General features: G+C 49.1%; 1 protein-coding gene across 1 annotated transcript in view; it reads left to right on the forward strand.

The window, feature by feature from the left end:
• The window catches only part of Lrrc20 (leucine rich repeat containing 20), a 109,018-nt gene extending 88,687 nt beyond the window's left edge, over window positions 1-20,331 (forward strand). Inside the window, exon 5 of the mRNA XM_021205145.2 lies at window positions 18,436-20,331. Coding sequence (XP_021060804.1) covers window positions 18,436-18,590 — 155 coding nt within the window. The 3' untranslated portion in view covers window positions 18,591-20,331. The remainder of the gene's footprint in view (window positions 1-18,435) is intronic.
• The last annotated feature ends 1,623 nt before the right edge of the window (window positions 20,332-21,954 follow it).

Genomic DNA, 21,954 nt, shown 5'->3' on the forward strand with positions numbered 1-21,954 from the left:
ACATCTCCTGGAAGCTTTCAAAAATAACTTGTAATAAGCAACATCCCTTTTTTTTCTTAAATTTTTTCTTGTACCACAATTTTTCTAGGGTAACTAAAACCCTAATTATTAAAAAGATATTATATCTTTTATATTTTGAGCAGATAAACCAAGCAGCAGACCAGGCCAAGGTGTTCCACATGGGGAGGTTTATTATGCAGGAATGGGGGGGGAGCAGGTAGAAGGGTAGAGAAGAGCAGAGAGAGAAAGAGGGGGGAAAGAAGACAGGCGAAGAGAAAAGGGCGAAGAGAACGAGGAGAAGATGGCTTCCTATTTTATACAGAAAATGACGTCACACCAGTGAGGGCGGGAACTGATCCAAATGGATTGTGGGGTAGAAGGTCGTTGTCCTGGCAAGGCAGGTCAAGGGTCACATGGTTAGGCGGGGCTTGGAGTACCCTGGTGCTAACAGTATCTGAATCTCTTTTGAAGCAACAGCTACTCTCTAGAACTTTAAAGTTCACTATGTGACAGCAAAGATTTGAAGTAAATGTTTCTTTAGAGGCATTTGCTAATAAATTACTTTTTATTTAAGAAACCGTATACACTGAAAGATCCAAACTCTTAGCTTCTTGTATTGAAGCAAAGACAATAAAATTTTAATAATTTTATATGAAGTAGGCAAGCCATCTTGTAATGCCTTTATAAGTTCTACAGCCTGATTGATCTTTTATAAATTTTGAATTTGAACTTTATTATGAACAACACCTGGGTAGATCTGAAACAAATGTTGTTTAGCTAAAGAAATCCCCCTGAAGGCAGGAACTCCTTCAAGAACTCCCCAAGAACTTCCTTAGGCATGGTTTGCAAAACACGAAGAAACAAAAGGCTGCTTTGAACTTTGTATTAACTCACATGTAAATATTTTTAAATCTGTGCATCTTCGCCTTCCTGCAATGAGGACAGATTCTAAGAGAACAATTCAACTGTCTATGCCTCTAATTTGGACAGTCTTTCTTAAGAGGACTTAAACTTAAAATGTTTCTTATAACTTTAGTGTTATGAAAAAAAAATGCTGTATTAGTGCTCTCATAAAATGATTACTCTTGTAAATCTTGATTAACAATATATGGGTGAGTAGAAAAATCTTAAATTTGCGATCAAACTGCAAGCTGCAGTCAATGGAACACTGGCAATTTTAACCATAGTTTTTAAGTTTCTTTTGCAATGTTAGAATATTATCTACAACTTTGGGAAAGCAAAACCCAATTTTAAAACAATTTTCATCTTTAAAAATCAGTATTAGAAACACCACTATCACGTCCTCTGACCCTGCCCCCCCCCCCACACACACTGGTGGGCATAGTGATGTGCTTATAATTTCAGGGTCAGAGAGACAGACACAGGCAGACCCCTGGACTAGCCAGCCTGGCATACTTGGTGAGCTCCAGGCCAGTAAGAAACCCTGTTTGGAAAACCAAGGTGGACAGCAGCTATAGAATGACACAAAAGATTGTCTTGTGGCCTCTGTATGTACACCTGCATACCTGCGCACATGTGAACCCAAACATACATACAACTGAAAAAGGTAGGATTGGAGACAGCCCCTTAGCACCTAAGGGAAGGATGGTGCCCAGTTCTCAGTCCCCACAAGCATTTGGCCGATCAGGGACCCTTGGTCTGGTATCTCTGGAAGTGCAAAACCAAATTACTCTTCCCCTCTTACCCCTGCATCTCCAAACTTGCCTCAGGGAAAAAATGGAGCTATCTTCCTGGCCTTGGAGTTTGGAATTTTCCCTGATTTTCCAGGCTCAGTGCTGCCTGATAGCTGTGCAGGAACATCCCAGGACCCCAGGATGGCATGCCCTCTCAGATGGTGTTTGCCTGCGTGTACACTTCACTGTAGTGACAATTTTGGAATTTTGGCTTCTTTAGAAAACACATAAATAGTGTAAGAATATGTTTTCATTTTAATCCCAGGCTGCTACAGACTGTCCACAGCAGCTGACTAGGATTTGCCTAGTGCTCTAGCAGGGGCGTGATTTTTGCAGGCAGCAGATATTTTCTGCTGTGGGTATATAAATGCTAGAGCCTTGAGATGCATGGTGGGTTGCCGGTTGTCAGTTGATTGCTGTTGGTTGTTGTTGACTGTGGTTTGTTAAGTAGTCATCCTGTGCAAAGAAGAAACAACAGAAAGACATTATATATCCTGGCAGTGAAGACCAGACTTGTCCCAAGGAACTCAATGCCCCAGTCAGCAGGAAGCAGTCTAATATTAATATAACGTCTCACACTTTCCTTTCTGTCTTTTCTTTTCTCTCCTATCTAGTGTTAGGGGGTTAAGAGGGTGGAGAAGGGTGGAAGAAAGAAGAACCCGAGGGCTGGTGAGATGGCTCAGCGGGTAAGAGCACCTGACTGCTCTTCCAAAGGTGCAGAGTTCAAATCCCAGCAACCACATGGTGGCTCACAGCCATCCTTAACGAGATCTGACTCCCTCTTCTGGAGTGTCTGAAGACAGCTACAGTGTACTTACATATAATAAATAAATAAATCTTTAAAAAAGAAAAAAGAAAAAAAGAAAGAAGAACCCACAAAGAAGCAAACACCAGCCACATCTCACTCATTTACCTGGTACCTACAGAGCTGTGTATCTTGTCAGTGATTGGTACCGGTGTCTGTTTTGCCGGCAAGCCATCACTGGACAGACGGGACAAGGAAGCATCCTCTGGCCCCAGCTGTGGTGTCAACAAATGGGATTCCACAGCAGTTAGCGCAAAGACGCACTGGCCCTGAAGCCCAAGTGGAGGGAAAATAGTGTTTGTAGTCCTGACCCTGCACGGGTGCAACCACAAGGGACTAGCAACGTCATGTCTAGGACCTTTCATACACTTAGTCCCTGCCCAAGTGGCATTCTCTGTGTAGGCAAAACCTTGATGAATAAGAACCTACATTTATCCAGGATACTGTGGGCCCTTTGCTGGCAGTACACGGGCACATTGCAAGAAGTTCTTTGACACTTGTTGAAAATATAACTGAAGGCTTGCAGGGGCTAGGAGTTTGGTAGCTCAGTTGGTAGAGTCCTTGCCTGGCATGTGCAGCCCCTGGGTTTGACCCTTAGCAGCCTGCTATCTAGGTATTGTGACATCTACCTGTAGTCCCAGCACTTGGGAAATGGTGGCAGAACGGTCAGGACATCTAGATTATCTCTGGTTATGTAGTGATTTCCTTAGACTTCACTTTCCCACTGATTTCCCAACACATCCCACTCTCGGCCCGCCTAGAGTGCTGGAGCGGGCTGTGTGATGGTCTAGGTCTCTAAGCCCAGCCTTGCAAGGGTTCCTACCCAGGTCAGAAGCAGCTCGTTGGAGTCACAGACACGGGTCTAACCAGGGCACATTAACGCTGCGCCAGGCACTGAGCAAAGAAAAACAAATCTCATTGCTCACGTGGGGCTCCTGGCACCATGGCTTCCTAAGTAGCCGGTATTGACCCACGGTCCACGTCAGGCCTAAATGTTTTCTGAGGGCTTTCCAAGAATGCGTTCATTTAATCGCCTCTGTAACCTTTCAGAACAAAGTGATGTCATACCATCTGGACAGAGCAAGGGTCCTAACCCAAACTCCCTCGAGTCCCCCCTGCCAGTGCTTTGCACAGGAAGAGGGAGTTTGGATTTTTTTTTTTTTAGAACTAGAGCCCCAGGAAAGCTGTGGTCCAAGCACATCCTGCCAGCTTCCAGCTGCTCCTGTGTGAGACCCAGTCAGCAGGGCCGCATCCCAGGATGGACACACCCCATGAGCATCTCCACCACCTTCGACTGAATCCTCGTGGAGAGAGGAGATGGGTGCCCACACTGGCTGTACGTTCGAGTCATCCGTTTTAAACACGTCAAAACCGGGATCACATCCTACACCTGTTAAAAAAAGACTCTCGTGTGGTGGAATCATGATTCGGGACTTTTTTTAAAACTGCAGATGAGGTTCAGGAGGTGGCTCGGAGGAGCAAGTGCGGGGGGGGGGGGAATCCCAAGCCTGAGAACGCACAGAAAGCCAGATGCCGTTGCGTGACACATGTGTAATCCCGGCACATCTGCAAAGGGATGTGAGGCGGAGAGAGGAGAATCACAGAAGCTCGTTCGCGAGCACCCCACCCCCACCCCTCACCCACACATCATACGCAGTAGAAAATGAACAGACAGATTCCAGTGTGCAGGGAGGGCCGGAGCTGAGCTAGGCCAGACCTTCTACCAAATGAGCACACTTCCGGCTTGGGAATAGGGTCTCTTCTACTGGTAAACACATGTAAACCCAGACAAAACCCCCCATTCCAGTCCCTGGAAAAGCTATAACTAACCCCGAACCCCAAACCTCTGGAGAAGTGTGTAGTTCTTCGGGACAAGAGACACTAAGCCTGGTCATGGGAGGTGACATTCTGCAGGGGGACAGCAGAGTTGAGCTCTGTGACATGTATCTTACTCAGCTGAACCATCTCCTGGACCCTAGGTATGGTGTTGTGCTGCCCCCCTCCCCCACCCCGACACCCCAAACTCACTGCCTTAGTTACTTTTCTCTCTTGCAGCCTGTCACCCCACCATCCTAGGCTTTGAGCTTCTGACAGCCCATTACACAGTTCCAGCCCTCCAGTTAGAGCCCACAAGCGGACGGAGTGGCAGGCTCTTGAGAGACAGAGAAATTGTCTTGCTCTCTGAGCAGCCAAGCTGGAGCCCTGGTGGGTTGGGGCTGAGCAGAGGAGGGAGAGCAGGCCAGGGCAGGAGTGGTGATGAGCTGCCAGCCCATGCTTTGAGTTTATCGGTCCTCCGTCTCCAGGGGCAGACTGTTATTTCTAAAGAGAACTGTTGCAGCCAGACTTCATTGCATGTCAAATCCAGGTACAGAGACTTTAAGGAAAGTCTGCGTGACTAGTGAGTGGCCTCCTTTCTGCCCACTCAGCCACCTTCCACGTCATCCTGAGGGAAGAGGGTGTCATAGAAGCCAGGGCTTTTCTTTCTTTCCTTTTCTTATGGCTTACTCTTCTGACATGTTGCATCTGTGTGTAGGTAGGAGATTGTTCTAGGTCTCTTCTAAATCCTTAAGAAACTTCAGGCAGCTGGGCATGGTGGTGCTCGCCTTTAATCCCAGCACTGGGGAGGCAAGGGCAGGTGGATCTCTGAGTTCAGGGCCAGCCTGGTCTACAGAGTGAGTTCCAGGACAGCCAGGGTGACACAGAGAAACCCTGTCTCAAAATAAAGAAAGAAGAGAGAGAGAGAGAAAGAGAGGGAGAGGGAGAGAGAAAGAGAGAGGGGGAGGAAGGGAGGGAGAGAGAGAGATAGGGAAGGGAAGGGAAGGGAAGGGAAGGAAAGGAAAGGAAAGGAAAGGAAAGGAAAGGAAAGGAAAGGAAAGGAAAGGAAAGGAAAGGAAAGGAAAGGAAAGGAAAGGAAAGGAAAGGAAAGGAAAGGAAAGGAAAGGAAAGGAAAGGAAAGGAAAGGAAAGGAAAGGAAAGGAACTGCACACTCCCCTGCCTCCCATCCTCTGCAAAGGGTTGCCTACCACATGCCCCTCAGTAACTCCCTCATCCCTGGAAAACATTCCATGGTCCTCTTGATGTGCCCGTGGCTGTAACCAGCAGGCAGTAAGGCACCAGGCCATCTCAGAGAGGTTAAAAACCAGGCACTGTGGCATGTGGTATATTCTGTAATCCTAGCCCTTGAGAGATAGAAGTGTTAGGGAGTTTAAGGTCGTTCTCAGTTACCTAGTAAGCCTGAGGCAGTCATGAGTCATCTGAGACCCTAAGTCCACACAGGGGTTGGGGGAACGGCTGAGTCAGCAAAGTCCTTTCCTTGCCAGCATAAGAACCAGAGTTAAGATCCCCAGCACCCACTTAAAAAAAGGGGGGGCAGGCATGGTTGTCCTAGTTTGCTTTCCATTGTGATAAAACACCATGACCAAATGCAATCTAGGGAGAAAAGAGTTTGTTTTAGCTTACAGGTTTTATTCCATCACGAAGGCAAGCCAAGGCAGGGCTCAAGGGAGGATCCTGAAGCCGTAACCAAGGAGAAAACAGCCCAGACTCTCCTGCCTAAGGAATGGTACCTCCCACAGTAGGCTGGGCCCTCCTTCATCAATTGTCTATCAAGAAGATGCTCCACAGACATGCCCATGGGCCAGTCTAATGGAGGTGAGCCCTCAAGTGAGGTTCTTCCTTTCCGGGTGTGTTAAGTTGACTACTGCCAACGTTAGCTGATAGATGGTGTTGCACACCTATGATCTGAGCGCTAAGGAAAGAGAGATGGGCACCCTGAGGCTTACTGGCCAGCCTGGCTAGCTAAATGGGTGACCGTCCAAGACATCTGATGTTGACCTCTGGCCTCTACATGCATATGCATGCACACACCATATGTATGAAGACGTACACACCACAGGTTTGATGGTGATACACATCTCCCCAGGGAAGGTGGAAGCAAGATGATCTTGTTTTGAAGGCCAGCTGGTGAAGCCTGTATTGACCAGATTCACTATGTAGCCTTATATGACACTGATCGGGAGACTGGGGTCTGGGTCTAAGGCCCCATCTCTTCAGCAGTGGGTTTAGGACTCGCCATCATACATAGTCTCACCAAAGGCTGGAACCCAACATGAGGGATTGTCTGAAACCAGCTTTGTGCTTCTTCTCCATGAAGGCAGGGGGGCTGTTCTATCTCTATGGGCTTCCTGCCTTTCTGTTGGTGTTGGGGAGATGGGAGAGGCCTGGTCGCTCCCCCACCTGGCTTACAGCCTGCTACTAGCATAGTCTGAGGAACTGAATGTGTCCCAGATGCAGCCCTGTCGTAAGCACCCTCCCCCCCACACCCCCCTTTCCCACCATCCCAACTAGGTCACCTGATTTTATGTGCCTGTCTGTGGTATTTTGAGTGGGATGCGAAGCTGTGCTCTGCATAGCATCCTTCATCTTACTTGGTTTAGTTTCTAGGCACCAAGAGTTGCTATGAGGCTTAGAAATGAATCCAGACCCTGCTTCCAGCCAGCCTGGATTCCCAAGAATCTAAAGTCATTCCAGATACACTAACCTCTGCTAATTAACTCTGTGCTGGAAACTCACCACCCCTCTACACTTACCTGTACCCAGTCTCCCAGTCTCCTCCTCCTCCTCTCCCTCCTCCTCCTCTCCCTCCTCCTCCTCTCCCTCCTCCTCCTCTCCCTCCTCCTCCTCTCCCTCCTCCTCCTCTCCCTCCTCCTCCTCTCCCTCCTCCTCCTCCTCTCCCTCCTCCTCTCCCTCCTCTTCCTCTTCTTCCTCCTCTTCCTCTCCCTCCTCCTCTCCCTCCTCCTTTCAGCATCCTTTTGGGCCATAGAGTTGCACGGATGAAGAACATTACTCAGAACATTACTGTGCCTCTCAGCCAGTCCCTCTGGATTCACACAACTGGTCAATAGTGTTAATGACCAGCAAGAGGAAGTCAAGCTGGCTTCAGGGCAGTGATGTCTGTAAATTCTGCCCACTTGGGCACTGCCGGGATTGATTACCCAGGCTTCCCATCGATAGAGCCCAGGAAGGAGCATCCGGAAGGGCAGGGCATTTATCCTGATTTCGGTCTTTCTCAGCAAGATTTGGCAAGTCTTTGGCTACAGCGTCCACCTAGGACACAAGGCTTTGCAACCCCCTCTATACACGAGTGCACCAAGAGAAACGTAAAGGAATCTGTCAGGTTTTTGTTCAGTATGTATCCCAGACTGGCCTCAAAGTCCTAGTCCTCCTGCCTCAGACATTCCCTTCTTTTGTGACAGATGTGACCTTGAGTGGCCTTACCAAGGATGAGCTTAAACTTCCGCTCCTCCTGCCTCTACCTCCCAAATGCTAGAGTTACAGATGTGTACCACCACCCCTGAGCTGGTTATGAAGCGCTGGTGATAACCCGAGGAGGGTTTTTCTGCGTGCCAGGCGGGCACTCTGTCAGCTGAACTACATCCCTACCCTCCCCAGAGCCTCATAACTGCTGGGGTTATTCAGCAGATTCAGGTGGCCCACCACACCCGAATTCTTGGAGAGTTTTGCTTTGGCTTCATGAGAGGATTCTAGAGCCTCACCTCATACATCCTACAGCTGAAGGATATAGAAGCTGCCCCAGAATGCAAAACGTAAAATGCAAAATCTGCAGAGACGGCTCAGAGGTTAAAGGCAGTGTCTGCTCTTGCAGAGGACCCAGGTTCGATTCCCAGGACCAACATGATGGCTACCAACCATCTGATTCCAGAGTATCTGATATATTGTCTGGTCTCTGCAGGCACCAGGTACATACATAGTGCGTGTATACACATGTATACAAAACATCTATGTACACACACAATAATAACAATAATAATAGTTGTTGTTGTTATTTTAGTAAAAAGAAGCAGAGTACAGTGGTACAAGCCTGTAATCCCAGCACTTGGAAGGTAACAGTGAGTATGGGGCTGATATAAGCTACCTGCTTATAGACCTTGCTGCAGAATGAAAACAGGAAGCTGGAAAGATGGTTCAGTGGTTAAGAGTGCTTGCAGCCTTTCCAGGGGACCTGATTCCATCTTCAGACAAGGGTGTGCGTGAACACTTAAAAAAAAACAAAAAAACAAAACAAAAAAACAAAAACCCTTTAAAACAGCAACAAAATGTTATATAAGAGTTTGGAGGCGGCACCAAGGAACATGGCCGGAGGTGGCCTTTGAGCTAGAATCAGAGGAGCAGCAGGATGTAGGGAGGTCCCCAGCTCTGAGAAGAAATGCAGAAAGGCCAGAGTGACAAGGCCTTTTCCATTATTAGTGATAGAGTGACATGCTCTGGCTCAGGGAATGGCGTTTGACACGGATACACTTGGCGTTCTCATCCTAAGACACAGACCACTTCATCTCCTCTCCATTCTCTCTCTCTGCCTCAGCCTCTAGTTCAGATGCGGGGAGTATAAATGATCTTTCTTAAGCTTCATCCCGGAGCTCCTGGCTGGCATCTCGCTCGGGCTTGTCACCTGTAGTGAGACTGCTCCGGTTTGTCAGTTGTGCCAGCGTTGACACGGTCTGCAGCTCCACAGCTCCTACCTCAGAGCTGCTTGTCACTCTAGCAGGAGAGTGAGCCAGCCGCTGTGTGCTTCAAGGGGATTCAAAGAAAGGCTTAGGCATGAAGGTAGGTGTGGGAGAAGCAGGGACCAAAGCAGCCAGCCTGTCGCTGGGCCTGGGGTCCCTACCTGTCCTCCAAGGCTGGGCTGCAGCACCCAGCAAGCTGTGGCAGTGCATTACAGGGAGACCCTCTTCAGGGACACTGGCCACAGTGTAGACCTCTTGAGTCCCAGGCAGAGTCATGAAGTCCACCATGGAGACAGGTCCTTAGCAATGCCCCAGTTCAGTCCCCACTAGAGAAACTGAGGCAAGAGCTTTGGTCTCCAGTGTCAGGAAGAGGTAGTAGGATGGTTTAGCAGATCTGAGCCCCCTCTCTGAGGTGGGAGCGCTGTGACAGTCAAGGTTAAAAAGGCCCGAGCAATCTGTCCAGCATGATTGCCTTCAGGAGTAGAGAAAGCTTATTGGTGTCTCCGTTTGGCCCTGTCTCCTCAGGATCAGGGTGTTAGGATCAGGGTCTGTCATTCCTGTTTGATACCCTGGCTTGATGACCTTGGTCTCCAAGAGTCTGCGGCTCAGTTTCTTAATCTGTGAAGTGGATCTGTGGTGGTTTGAATGGAAATGGCCCCCAGGAGCCATGGTGGAGGAAGTGTGTTGCTGGGGGCAGACGTTGAGGTCCCAGATGCTTGAGCTAGTCCCAGTGTCTCTTCCTGTTCCTGTGGATCAAGATGGAGAACTCTCAGCTCCTTCTCCAGCACCATGTGTGGCTGGACGCTTCCTAGCGTGATAATGGACTGAACCTCTAAGACGGGAAGCCAGCCCCAGTTAAATGTTTCCCTTTGTTAGAGGTGCCTTGGTCATGGTGACTCTTCACAGCAATAGAACCCTAACTAAGACAGGATGATTGTGAGGAATCTTTTAGAACAGGGTGTCAGCCATCAGTTTCTAGAAGTATCTTTCTGCTAGGCCATCTTAGAGAAGCTGCCACGCTCCCATGTGACAGGCACTTAGAAGCAGCTTTTGCTAAAAGGATTGACTTCCCACTTGGACTTACAGGTCACTCAAAGCAAGACAAAAGCCTGCCATCTCTGCCTTTATCTGTGTCTGTGTCCTTGACTTTTACTCCTGTCTGCCAGGCTTGTTAATCACTTAGGAACGCTCACCGAATCCAACGCACAGGCACAGGCACACGCGCACACACACACACACACACACACACACACACACACACACACACACACACGCTCTTTGAGGCTGACAACACGGATATGAATCACTCTCCTACCTTGGATTCTAGGAGCAGCAAAGGCTGGCAGGACAGACAATCCCTGAGCCCCTCCCCACCAAGATGTAGGCATCCTCAACTGGGAGCCCATCATCTTGTCAGAACCGTATTGGTCCCCCGTCAGTGATGGTTGCAGTTGACAGTTGAGTAATTCATTCATGAGACCCCACTGAAGGACCAGAGTGAGATAAGCTTCACCAGGATCCCTTCATTATATTCATGCCTCTTGTGCCTACCCCAATTCTTTATTTATTCAAATGTAAATGTCTCATTTGTATTCATTAATAAGGGATGTGGACTCAAATCTGTAACAGAATTCTATAAATGAAGACCAGGTCTATGCGACCACGCTCTGAAACCTTTTGCTGTGGCTAGTGTTTAATTATTATTGGTTTTGTTTTTACTGAAAATCGTCAGGCCAAGAGCTAGATCGGGCCCGTTTATACTGCATGGAGAGACTGGATGACATTTGAAAGAGTATAAACTGTTATTTGCTTCCCGTGGTCTGAGAATCGACTTGGCCTCTGTTCTTTTTTTTTTTTTTTTCCCTCTTAGCTTTATAAAAATTATTTTTATCATTTTACATGTATGGGTATTTTGTCTGCATGTATGAGTGTTCCACATTTGTGCTAGGTACTCCCCCCCCCCCCAGAGGGCCCAGAGGAGAGCGTGTGATCCCCCTGGAACTGGAGTTATAGATGCTTGTGGGCTGCTGTGTGGATGCTGAGGATCAAACACAGGTCCCCTAAAGAGCAGCCAGTGCCCCTAACTGCTGAGCCATCCTTAGCCCCAAGATTGATTTTGGTTTTAGTTGTGTGTTTATGGAGAGGTCTTCCTGTAGAGGTCAGAGGAGGGCCTTGGGTCCCCCTGGAGCTGGAATTCGGAACCAGATTCCAGTCTTCAGCCAGAGCATCAAGCACTCTAACACTGAGCCATCTCTCAGTTCTGTAGCAGATCCAGCCTTGGTGGTGAGAGGCAAACTGAAACAGGGTCCGTGAGCCTCACTCAGTGAGGGCAACTCAAACCAATCAGTGTGTTTATGGACGACCAGGGCGAGCCAGCTTGTGTGCACAGTTGTTCCTGTGGCCCGTGACCCCCACTGTGCCAGTGAGGGCAACCCAGACGGGTTGCTCTTGGGTCCTATAGGCAGTTTCAGTGACTTATTTAGCATATAATTTCTTGTCAGGAGTTCGAATGATGGCAGCTCTGGGCATGGCTATGGCTAATCCTTTTGTCTCTTTGTTTTTGTTTTTCAAGACAGGGTTTTTTCTCTGTGTAGCCTTGGCTGTCCTGGAACTCACTCTGTGGACCAGGCTGGCCTCGAACTCAGAAATTCGCCTGCCTCTGCCTCCCAAGTGCTGGGATTAAAGGCGTGCACCACCAGCCAGCTGGCTGTAGCTAACCTTGTTTGACCTGTTCTGTTCTGTTCCATTATTTGTGTGGGATGTGCTTTCTAGGCCAGACTCAGGGGAGACCCAGTCAAGTCTCCTCTACACTTGGCCAGTCTTCCTGTTCTTGTGGTCTGGTTTCTTTTTTGTTTGATACAGGGTTTCTCCATGTAGCCCTGGCTATACTGGAACTAGCTCTCTCGTCCAGGCTGGCCTCGAACTCAGAGATTGCCTTCTGCCTCCCCAGTGCTGGGATTAAAGGTGTGGGACACCACACCTGGATGCAGCTGCTCCATCTTTAATCTTGATGACAGCTACTTTTTTTTTTTTTTAAGATTTATTTATTTCATGTATGTGAGTACACTCTGCCGCTGACACACCAGAAGAGGGCATCAGATCCCATTACAGATGGCTGTGAGCCACCATGTGGTTGCTGGGAATTGAACTCAGGACCTCTGGAAGAGCAGTCAGTGCTCTTAACCACTGAGCCATCTTTCCAGCCCTAGACAGTTCCTTTTGGCTGTACATCTGAAGGCCAGCACTTTGGGAATGTGTCTGTGCAGCTCAGAGACTTCTCATCAAGCCTTTGAACTCTCTCCATGTTAAAATTGTTCATTACTGATTGTGCTGATATTTGCATGTCTGGGCAAGTGGATGGCTGCAGAAAGCCTTCTGTTCCCTTTCCCTGGCTCAGCATCCCCTCTCCTCCTCATGGATCTTCCTGATGCTGATTAATTACCTTTCCACTCTGCCTTCACCTCATCTCTTTAATCGGCTTACCAGACAGGATGCTCAGCCTAGCCTGTTGGGACTGCGGGAGCATGGGATTTCACCCTAACACTCCAGTTACATCTGGGCCTTCATTTCCCTCTGTGCCCCATGGAAGTTGGTATCAGTGAAATGACTTGACCTCTTTAAGCCAAACACAAGGGGGATTCCTGGTGATGGGGCATAGGGGGTTGTGTTGCCTGGTTACTTCCTCTCAGCTGCTGTCTAGAAAGGAATTGGCCTTTATCTTCTTGCCACTATCCCTACAGTCAACAAGGGGCAAAAGGAGCTTGCCCGGCTGCAGCAAATGTTCAGCTGGAAGTACAAGGAAGTGGTTGGGCACTGGCAGACGTCAATCACATTGCTTTCCATCCACTCTGGGGGATGGGGGGAATGTTTGAACTGTATTCTGGCCTCTCCTAGCCTGTTGGAGATCACCCTGTCCTTCCATCTGTAGTAGTTCCTACTTACCAGGCAGGAGGTGGTGTCCAACATATCTTTTAGGCTGTCTTCTTGCTGGGTTTCACTACACAAGCTAAGGAAGGCAGCACAAACCAGGTTGTAAAGCTGCTTGGGAAATGGCAGAAAGGACCCAGGGCCAGTAGCCAGCCCACCTGCCATCATATGCCCCCTGCTTTATTACTTAGCTGCGTGCCCCTTTACGTTCCCAGAGTCTTTTAACCTCTCTGGACTTGGTCCTACATGGAGGATCACATTAATCATGGTCCTGAGGAACGGGGAGGGCTGGGGAGGTAGTTGGGCAGCTGAGATCTGGTAGTCACCTGCTGAAGACTGGAGTCTGGGTTTGAAGCTGTCAATATTGAGTGATTCACAATACCTATATCTCCAGCTTCAGGGAACCTAAAGCCCTCTTCTAGTCTCCCCAGGCATATATACATGTACACACACACGCGCACACACACACGCACACACACACACACACACACACACACACACACACACTCTCTCTCTCCCTGGGCACATGCATGTGTGGGTATACACAGGAATAAAAAATAAAATAAATCTTAAAAAAAAAAAAAAACCTGCTGGGCAGTGGTGGCACATGCCTTTAATCCCAGCACTCGGGAGGCAGAGGCAGGCAAATTTCTGAGTTCAAGGCCAGCCTGGACTACAAAGTGAGTTCTAGGACAGCCAAGGCTACNCAGAGAAACCCTGTCTCAAAAAACAAACAAACAAAAACAAAAACAAAAAAAAACCCAAAAACCTAATGATACTCAGATCATTCAGTTATGGAAAATATTAAGTTAAAATGTTAATAATGAAGAAGAAGAAGAAGAAGAAGAAGAAGAAGAAGATCTTATGTTTTTAAGCCATGCATGGTTGTACAGGCCTTTAATCCCAGCACTCAGGAGGCAGAGGCAGACTGATCTCTCTGAGTTTGAGGCCAGCCTGGTCTACAAAGTGAGTTACACAACAGCCAGAACTGTTACACAGAGAAACTCTGTCTCAAAAAAAAAAAGTTAATAATTCCCGTAGATCATAAATTAGCAAGCCCTCAGTATATTCTACCTAAAAGCCTATAGCACCACTGTTAGATATTTTCCATTGCATACTTCAGACCCTGGCTTCAGTCTGCCAGCAACATATAAACTGGATATGGTGGAGCAAAACTGCATTGCCAACTGTTGAGAGGTACAAACAGAAGTATCCGGAATTCCGTCATCCTTGGCTACGTAGCACATTCAAGGCCAGCCTTCAATACATGAGTCCCGGAGTACAAATAAAAACAAGTAATAACAACCAAAAATTCTACCAGCAACAAAACTCAGCTCATCCCAGAGGTCCCAGAAGCCCCTGTCATTGCAAAGTCCCATTTGGTTAGGCCTGTGCTGGCCTTAACTGCTTAGGGGTAAAGAGGCCCCTGGGAAGTCCCGCAGGCATGGAGCCACCCACCTATCAGGCCTAGAGTCTTTAGGTCACTTTCTCCCATCCCATGCCTCCAGTAGCACACCCCTTGTAGAAGATGCTTTGGAGCAGGTAGCCCCATTCTTGACCCCTGCTCTGCTCAGTAACTGGGTTTTTCTGGCTTCAGGCTCCCCATCTGTGAAGTGGCAGAGAGGCGGGTCCGTGAGCTGCCCTGGCTTCCACAGCTCCGGCACCTGGACAGGGAAAGAGTGGCCAGAGCTGGTGGCCTCTCTTTGTTTCCATCCTAGCCACCGAGCCTTTTGGGGAGGGTAGCATCTGTTGTTCTGGGTGCCTTCAGGGTCCACCACTTCCTGGCCATAGAGCCCTGGGCACTATGTACCATCCCCAAAGGCTTACGGTGTGTGTCAGGAGGGAGAACAAAGGACCTTGCTGAAGGTCTGGGGTGTATCTTTGCCATGGTATGGGAGCAGCCAGGCCTGACAGCCTCAGGGGAGGTAGGCTGACCAGAGGTAGGGTCCAGGGACCATCAAAGGCAGCCTTCACCCTTTGATGGAGTCATTGACTGTGTTAATCTTGGCAGGCAGCCAAAGGCATTCTCACACTAACTTTTTTTTTTTTTTTTTTTTTTGGTTTTTTGAGACAGGGTTTCTCTGTATAGCCCTTGGCTGTCCTGGAACTCACTCTGTAGACCAGGCTGGCCTCGAACTCAGAAATCCGCCTGCCTCTGCCTCCTGAGTGCTGGGATTAAAGGCGTGCGCCACCACACCCGGCCTCACGCTAACTTTTAAGGGTGAATGATGCAGCCTCTATGTCCATCGCTGGCAGAGGACAGGGGAAGAGGCAGCGAGGAACAGAGGCATGGTACACTTGGCTGCAGTTCAAGCAGGTGATTAGATATGTTCAAAGCCTTGTAAATGGATCCCACAGCATGCCTTAATACATCCCAAAATGATGGGCACTTGCCAACCCACAGAGCAGGGGCCGGGGCGGAAGTATAAAACAGAACACTTGCTAGTGAGCTCAGTGACCAGCACTACAAAATACAAAACAGAAAACCAAAAGCCATTAGCCAGTTTGAAGGGGCTCCCGCAGGCCAGATCTGGAACAAGCTGAGCAGCAAATTCATTAAACACGGCAGCCCTGAATCAGTAGAAGCTTAGGAATCCCTGTTAAGAAACAGATGGGCGTCCAGGAAGGACAGCCCGTGTTATACAGCGCAAGGCTGAGCACTCGGGGCATTGGAAAGCCGTCGCCCTGCAGTTATCATGAAGATGGATATGGCAAGGACCGTCTGTGGACCCCAAGGCCATGGCAATGGGTGGAAGCCATTGATGAGGAAACTCTGCTTGCCTGGTCTTAAATTGTGTCCCCACAGAGTTCTAGTTATTTGCAAATGAGGGGGGAAAAAAAAGAAAAAGAAAAAAAAAAACAAAACACCAAACAGCAGTTAATTATATGGTGGAGGAATCTAGCACCATACTGACAAGAGTGGTCACAACAACCTTCAAGGCGACTGTGCAACTGTGCAGCTGTGCACCTGCGCAGGCTTACAGCTGAGCATCTGTGTCCCCATAGAATCATGGGGGGAAGGAAAGTAAGGCTCAAGACACAGCTAGAAATTACTGTGGAGGAAAGCTGGGATGTCTGTGGGCTTGCTGATACATTGTATCCATTCATTTGTTTGTTTCTTTGGTGGTTTTTGTTTTATTTATTTTTGAGGCAAAGTCTATCTGTAGAGTCCTGGCTGTCCTGGAACTGGCTCTGTAGACCAGGCTGGCCTCCAACACACAAAGATCTGCCTGCCTCTGCTTCCTGAGTGCTGGAATTCAAGGCATGAGCTACCACAGCCTGGCATTATTTTTTTGTGCTTATTTATTGTGGGCGGGGTATAGCCCACAGTGTCCTTGTAGAAGTCAGAACTAGTGAACATCAGCGTTCTTCTTCCTCCACGTGGACTCCAGGAATTGTAGTCAGGTTCTCGGGTTGCAAGTCCTTTACGAGATGAACTCATTTCAGACTGTACTGGGACTTAAATCAGGTCATTACTGCCGATATTTTTGACAAAGTGCCTTCGGTGTGTTTTGAGGGAGGCCCTGTTGTCCTTGGATGAATTGAATGGGTAATAACTTGAAACCTGCTTTCTGCTTTGTACACATTAACATTTGGAACCCTGAGCTATGTTTGACAGGGGAGAGTCTGACTCCTGAGAAGCCCAGCTTGTGCTTGACCATCCAGGGCACTCCTATAGGCATGTGACACAGGAGACGTGATGTAAGGAGTCCTGATGATGTCACATTTTGAGCCAGTATAGCCATGAAGGGCCATTGTCTTGTCCAGGTCCTCATTGTCTACAAGTGATGAGTGGTTAAAGCATATTCCTGCTTTAGGGACTCCTCAAGGGCACAAGTAGCCCAGGCTAGCCTCAGAGTCTTTATGTAACTGAAGATGGTCATGAATTTTCTGATTCTACCACGGCTTCATCCCATGTGCTGAGATTACAGATGTGTGTCTCCATAGTTGGTTTATCTATTCCTAGAACTGAGCTCACAGCTTCAAGCAAGCGAGGCACATACTCTATCAACTGTGTTACATCACCAGACTCGAAACCAGCTTTTTTCTGAATCAGTGTATTGCAATGTATCACACGCCACGCGTTTCCTACATGGAAAGTGTATAGTTCGGTGGACTCCAGCATGGTATATTGCTAATTTAAAACCTTGTGCCACAGGGGCAGCAAGATAGCTCTATGGGTAAAGGCATTTACTGATGATCTGATGACAGTCTCAGAGAGCCACATAGTGAAAGGAGAGACCAGTTTGGGATGGTTGTCCTTTACAAGTGCTCAATTGCACTCACACATACATATATACTCACACACACATACTCATATGCATGTATACTTACATAAATATATACTCACATGCATATATACTCACATGCATATATACTCACATGCATATATACTCACGTATATATACTGACATGTATACTCATACACATATACTTACATTTATACTCATATATATATATAGACACCCACATATATACTCGCAAATAAGTGTAAAAAATGGGGGTAATTGTAAATGACATAAAGTTGGCCATCGTGACGATTTTCAGGATTTTCAGTGTTCCTTCGGTGGCACTGACAGCTCCCGTGACAGTGTGCAGCCACCACCACCATCCACTTCCAAGATGGATGCCTCATCCTGACTTCTTCCAGCTCTGGGAGTCTGTGCTCTGCTTGTTGTCCCTGACTATTGAAGATGCTGAGTGGGACTCTGTGCCCAGCCCCTTTCAGCAGCACCGTATTTGCAGAGCTGATTCAGGTTTCAGCGTGTGTCTGAATGCTGCTCTGTCTGCTCTGACAGCAGACTGCGATTCCATGCATGTCATTCACATGCTCCTCTGTGTATTGCTAGATTCTAGGCTGTTATGATCAGCTCTCCTGTTTTCTTCATGCAGCAGGATTTAAGTTCTCTAATTCATTTGAGCCAACATAAGAGTAAGATCACGGCTTTATACAGTGATTCAATCTTTCAGACACCTGATCCACCCCCACCCCCCCCACACACACACAATAACTACTTGCTGAGGGTTTTGTTTTGTTTTGTTTTGTTTTTTTCGTTTTTCAAGACAGGGTTTCCCTGTGTAGCCCTGGCTGTCCTGGAACTCACTCTGTAGACCAGGCTGGCCTCGAACTCAGAAATCCGGCTGCCTCTGCATCCCAAGTGCTGGGCTACAACTTGCTGGTTTTGAAACAAGGTCTTGTGTAGCCCAGGCTGCCCTCAGACTCATTCACTATGTAGTAGAGAGTGACCTTGAACTCGTAATCTTCCAACCACTACATCCCAAGTGCTTGGATTACAGACATGTGTATCCATGGCCAACCAGGGTCCTCCTTTATAAAGGCATAGGACCCCTGAGCTGAGTCCCTTCACAGTGGTCCATGAACATCAAAGGCCGTCTCTCTGTATGTCCCAAGTCTTCCCATTCTGTCTTCCTTCCCACCCAGCTGGTCCCCATCCCTCTAACCTGTCCCCTCTCTTCCCAACAGATGTTCCGGTGGAGAGGCTGGCCGCCATGCCAGCTCTGCGAGTCATCAACCTGCGCCTCAACCCCCTGAGCGCCGAGGTGCGTGTGATTGCCCCGCCGCTCATCAAGTTTGAGATGCTCATGTCTCCAGAGGATACACAGGCCCCTCCGCCTTAGGACACACTCCTTGTGCTCACCCAGCAAGGGACAAAGAATGCTGGCCTGCCATCCTGAGAGGAGGAAGGCCCATGGGAAGCCAAGCTTGGGGAGCGGGGTGGGTGGGCCAGGCAGCATACAGAGGGAGGGGCACAGCTAAGCCAGGGTGGGTAGCTTAGCACAGTAGTGAGCCCTGGTGCTCCAGAGGGAGGAGGGAGGTGAGGCTAGAGCCAAGGCTCAGGGCCATCACAGCTGCTGTGCTGACTTGGGTAGGTCTCTTGCTCTCTCTGAGCTTGGTTACTTAGAAGGAGGAAAACTTGGGGCAAGCCTTTCCTGCCTGGGACCCCTCAGAGGTTCTGTCTCCACATCGTCGGTAGCCCTCTAAGCTCCTGGATGAGCCTCGTTGGGCATTTGATGGACCTTACGAGGTGAAGCCTTGTATCCAGTGTGAGAGCCAGTCACCATTCTGAGAGGAGACCACCTCCGCCTATTTATCACCTTCTGAACACAGCGACGCCCTTCATGGTGCCATGTCCTGGCCATCAGGGTCCCTGGACTGGTTGGAGCCTGAGCCCAGACATTGATTGGACCCTGTGGCAGGAGCGTTTTTTGAAGAACCCCTCAGACATCTGGCCAGGGTACAGAGGGACAATTCATTCTTCCTTGTCCCAAGCCATTGTGTGAAGGACTTTCTACACACTCCGTTCTATCCCTCCCTGAGAGTGGCCTGGCCTGGTCAGACATTACCCACAGGGCCATAGGAGAGGTGGCCCAGAGAAGACAAAGCCATCTGCGTGTGATGCCTGGGACCCAAGGTCCTTAGGTGACCTCCTTCACCCTGACCTTCCTCTTGTGACCTCCCTCAGATGACAACCTGGTTGCCTTGCCCTGGCTCAGTACCACCAACCTCAAGGCTGTCACCATAATGACCTGCCATCTTGATGACCTCTGCCTGTGGTCTAAGGGGCCACCAGCTGTCCCAGTGTGCCCAGAACTGTGGCATTTCCCCCTGGCAGCTGGGCTCTTGCCCCCTGCTAAGGCCTGCGCTTGGGGCTATCCCTGACCCCCTCATCTCCATGTGTCTACCTCCTCGCCCGAGCAGCAGGCCTATCAGCCGCCCCCGGCTCTGGCTGGTCTACACCTTTGTGTAGGTCTGTGGAGGCCCCAGGACACAGGCCAGGCTAGGCCACTGTGTCTCCCAACATTTTGCCTTTAGAACTCAAACTGTTGTTCAGAGCAGAAACCCACCACGGAGTTTGTCCAGGTCCCCTGTCTCTTCACAGTGTTCCTGGCTCTCGGTGGGGTTGCCATGGGAGCATGGCTGGTATCATGGCTGTGTATCCTAAAAGAAACCTTGCCCATTCCGCTCTCATCCCTAGGCCAGCTGGCCAGATGAGGAGGTAGACACAGGGCCCAAGCAAGGGCTGGGTGCAGCCCGGACTGGACTGGCTCCTCCCTCCTACTCTGTGTCCCTGAGTTGGGGGTTTCACCTTGTAGAGGAAGAGGGATGCAAGGGTGTTGATAGGCTCACACCAGCTTGCTAGAAATGCTGCCTCCAGGGGTGTACACCTGAGATCCGGCACACGGTGGGGCTGAGACAGTAGGATTGTGGAGGTGAGGCCAGCCTGTGCTGTATAATGAGAGCCTATCTCAGCGCAACAAAAGCAGGCAAAGTAAAAGAAGAAGAGTGTCAGACATGGTGATGCCCTCTTTTTTTTTTTTGGTTTTTTCGAGACAGGGTTTCTCTGTGTAGTCCTGGCTGTCCTGGAACTCACTTTGTAGACCAGACTGGCCTCGAACTCAGAAATCCGCCTGCCTCTGCCTCCTGAGTGCTGGGACTAAAGGCGTGCGCCACCACGCCCGGCTGTGATGCCCTCTTATAATCCCAGACCTCCGAAAGTAGAAGCAGGAAGGTCAGGAGTTCTAGGCCAACCTTGGCCTAGAGTAAAGAATCCCCTGGGCTGGAGAGATGGCTCCGTGGTTAAGAGCACTGACTGCTCTTCCAGAGGTCCTGAGTTCAAATCCCAGCAACCACGTGGTGGCTCGCAACCATCTGCAATGGGATCCGATGCCCTCTTCTGGTGTGTCTGAAGACAGCGACAGTGTATCTACATACATGAAACTTTAAAAAAAGAGTCCCTGGGCTATGTGAGACCCCATTTCAGTAAAGGGGAAGCTAAAATGCAGGGTCTCAGACCTCACACTGGCCTTCTAAGTTAGAGATAGTTCTTATCCCAGCAAGAACAGTAGCTGATTTCTTCCAGGAATGTCACAGTTTGAGCATCAGCAGAGAGTCTAGGCGGCGACCTGGGTGTGTGCAGAGTGAAGGCTGACCCTCCTCTTCCGCTTCCATGGATCTGAGTATATGTTCAGCCTCCCCCAGCTCCGGCCTGGGAGACCCCTGCGTCTCAGATCATTTCCCCATCTTTGTGTCTCTACAACGATCAAGATAGTGATCAGCAGGGGATGGTTAGGCATGCCCCGTGTTCCCACCCTACCTCTGGCTATCCCTGCATGCCAAGTGGGGTCGCTCCTGGTAGTTGTTCTCTACGCTGCCCTGACATTATGACCTGGCCTGTCTGTGCAGTCAGAACCCTCCAGATCCAGGTTCACAGTGTGAAGAAGCCCCATACTTCAGTCTGCAATAAAAGATGCTGTGCTAATCTCATCCGTTGGTGCTTGGTGTATAGTTTCTTTTTTTCTTTCTTTCTTCCCCCCCACCTCCCTTTCTGAGTGTGTATGTGTGGTATTTGATTTATTCTCCCAATACGAACTCGCAGGAATTAGGGCTGGGTGTCACCTGCCAACCTTTAAGGGGAACTCCCTCTCTTGCCGGAAGCTTGAATTATAGAGAGCTTGGTTCTCTTAAGGACAGGACAGTGGCTGTATGGTCATTAGATCAGTTGGCCTGCCTGCCTGCCTGTGTCCTTAGGAGCAAGGTGTGGCCTGGGGGCGTTCCCTCAGAGAAGAAGTGGGTGAGGAAGTTCATCAGACCCATAGTGTGAGATGCCAGCTGCTTTCCCAGCCATTTGTATACAAGCATATAGGCTAGAGAATGATAACAGAGAGGCTCCATCTCTGTGGTTACAAGGACGCCATTATCCATGCTGGGTGAGGTCACCCACACTCTGTAAAGAAACCAAATACGAAGTGATTCCCAGATTTAACCTTAATGGAACCAGACTTTGGTCTGACACTGGTAGAGAAGTACACGTTGTTCACATCTGCTCCAGGGGAGGAATTCTCAAAACCACAAGGTAAAAAAGAAAGCTGCATTGGGACAGGCACCCAGAATGGACAGCCTACAGCAGCGCCTTGCTGAGCAATAGGGTAGATGTGGGCCCAGAGGGGGACTGTATTGTGGGAAGGATGAACAGCTCATAGT

The sequence above is a fragment of the Mus pahari genome, chromosome 9, assembly GCF_900095145.1.
Source record: "Mus pahari chromosome 9, PAHARI_EIJ_v1.1, whole genome shotgun sequence".
Lineage (NCBI taxonomy): Eukaryota > Metazoa > Chordata > Mammalia > Rodentia > Muridae > Mus > Mus pahari.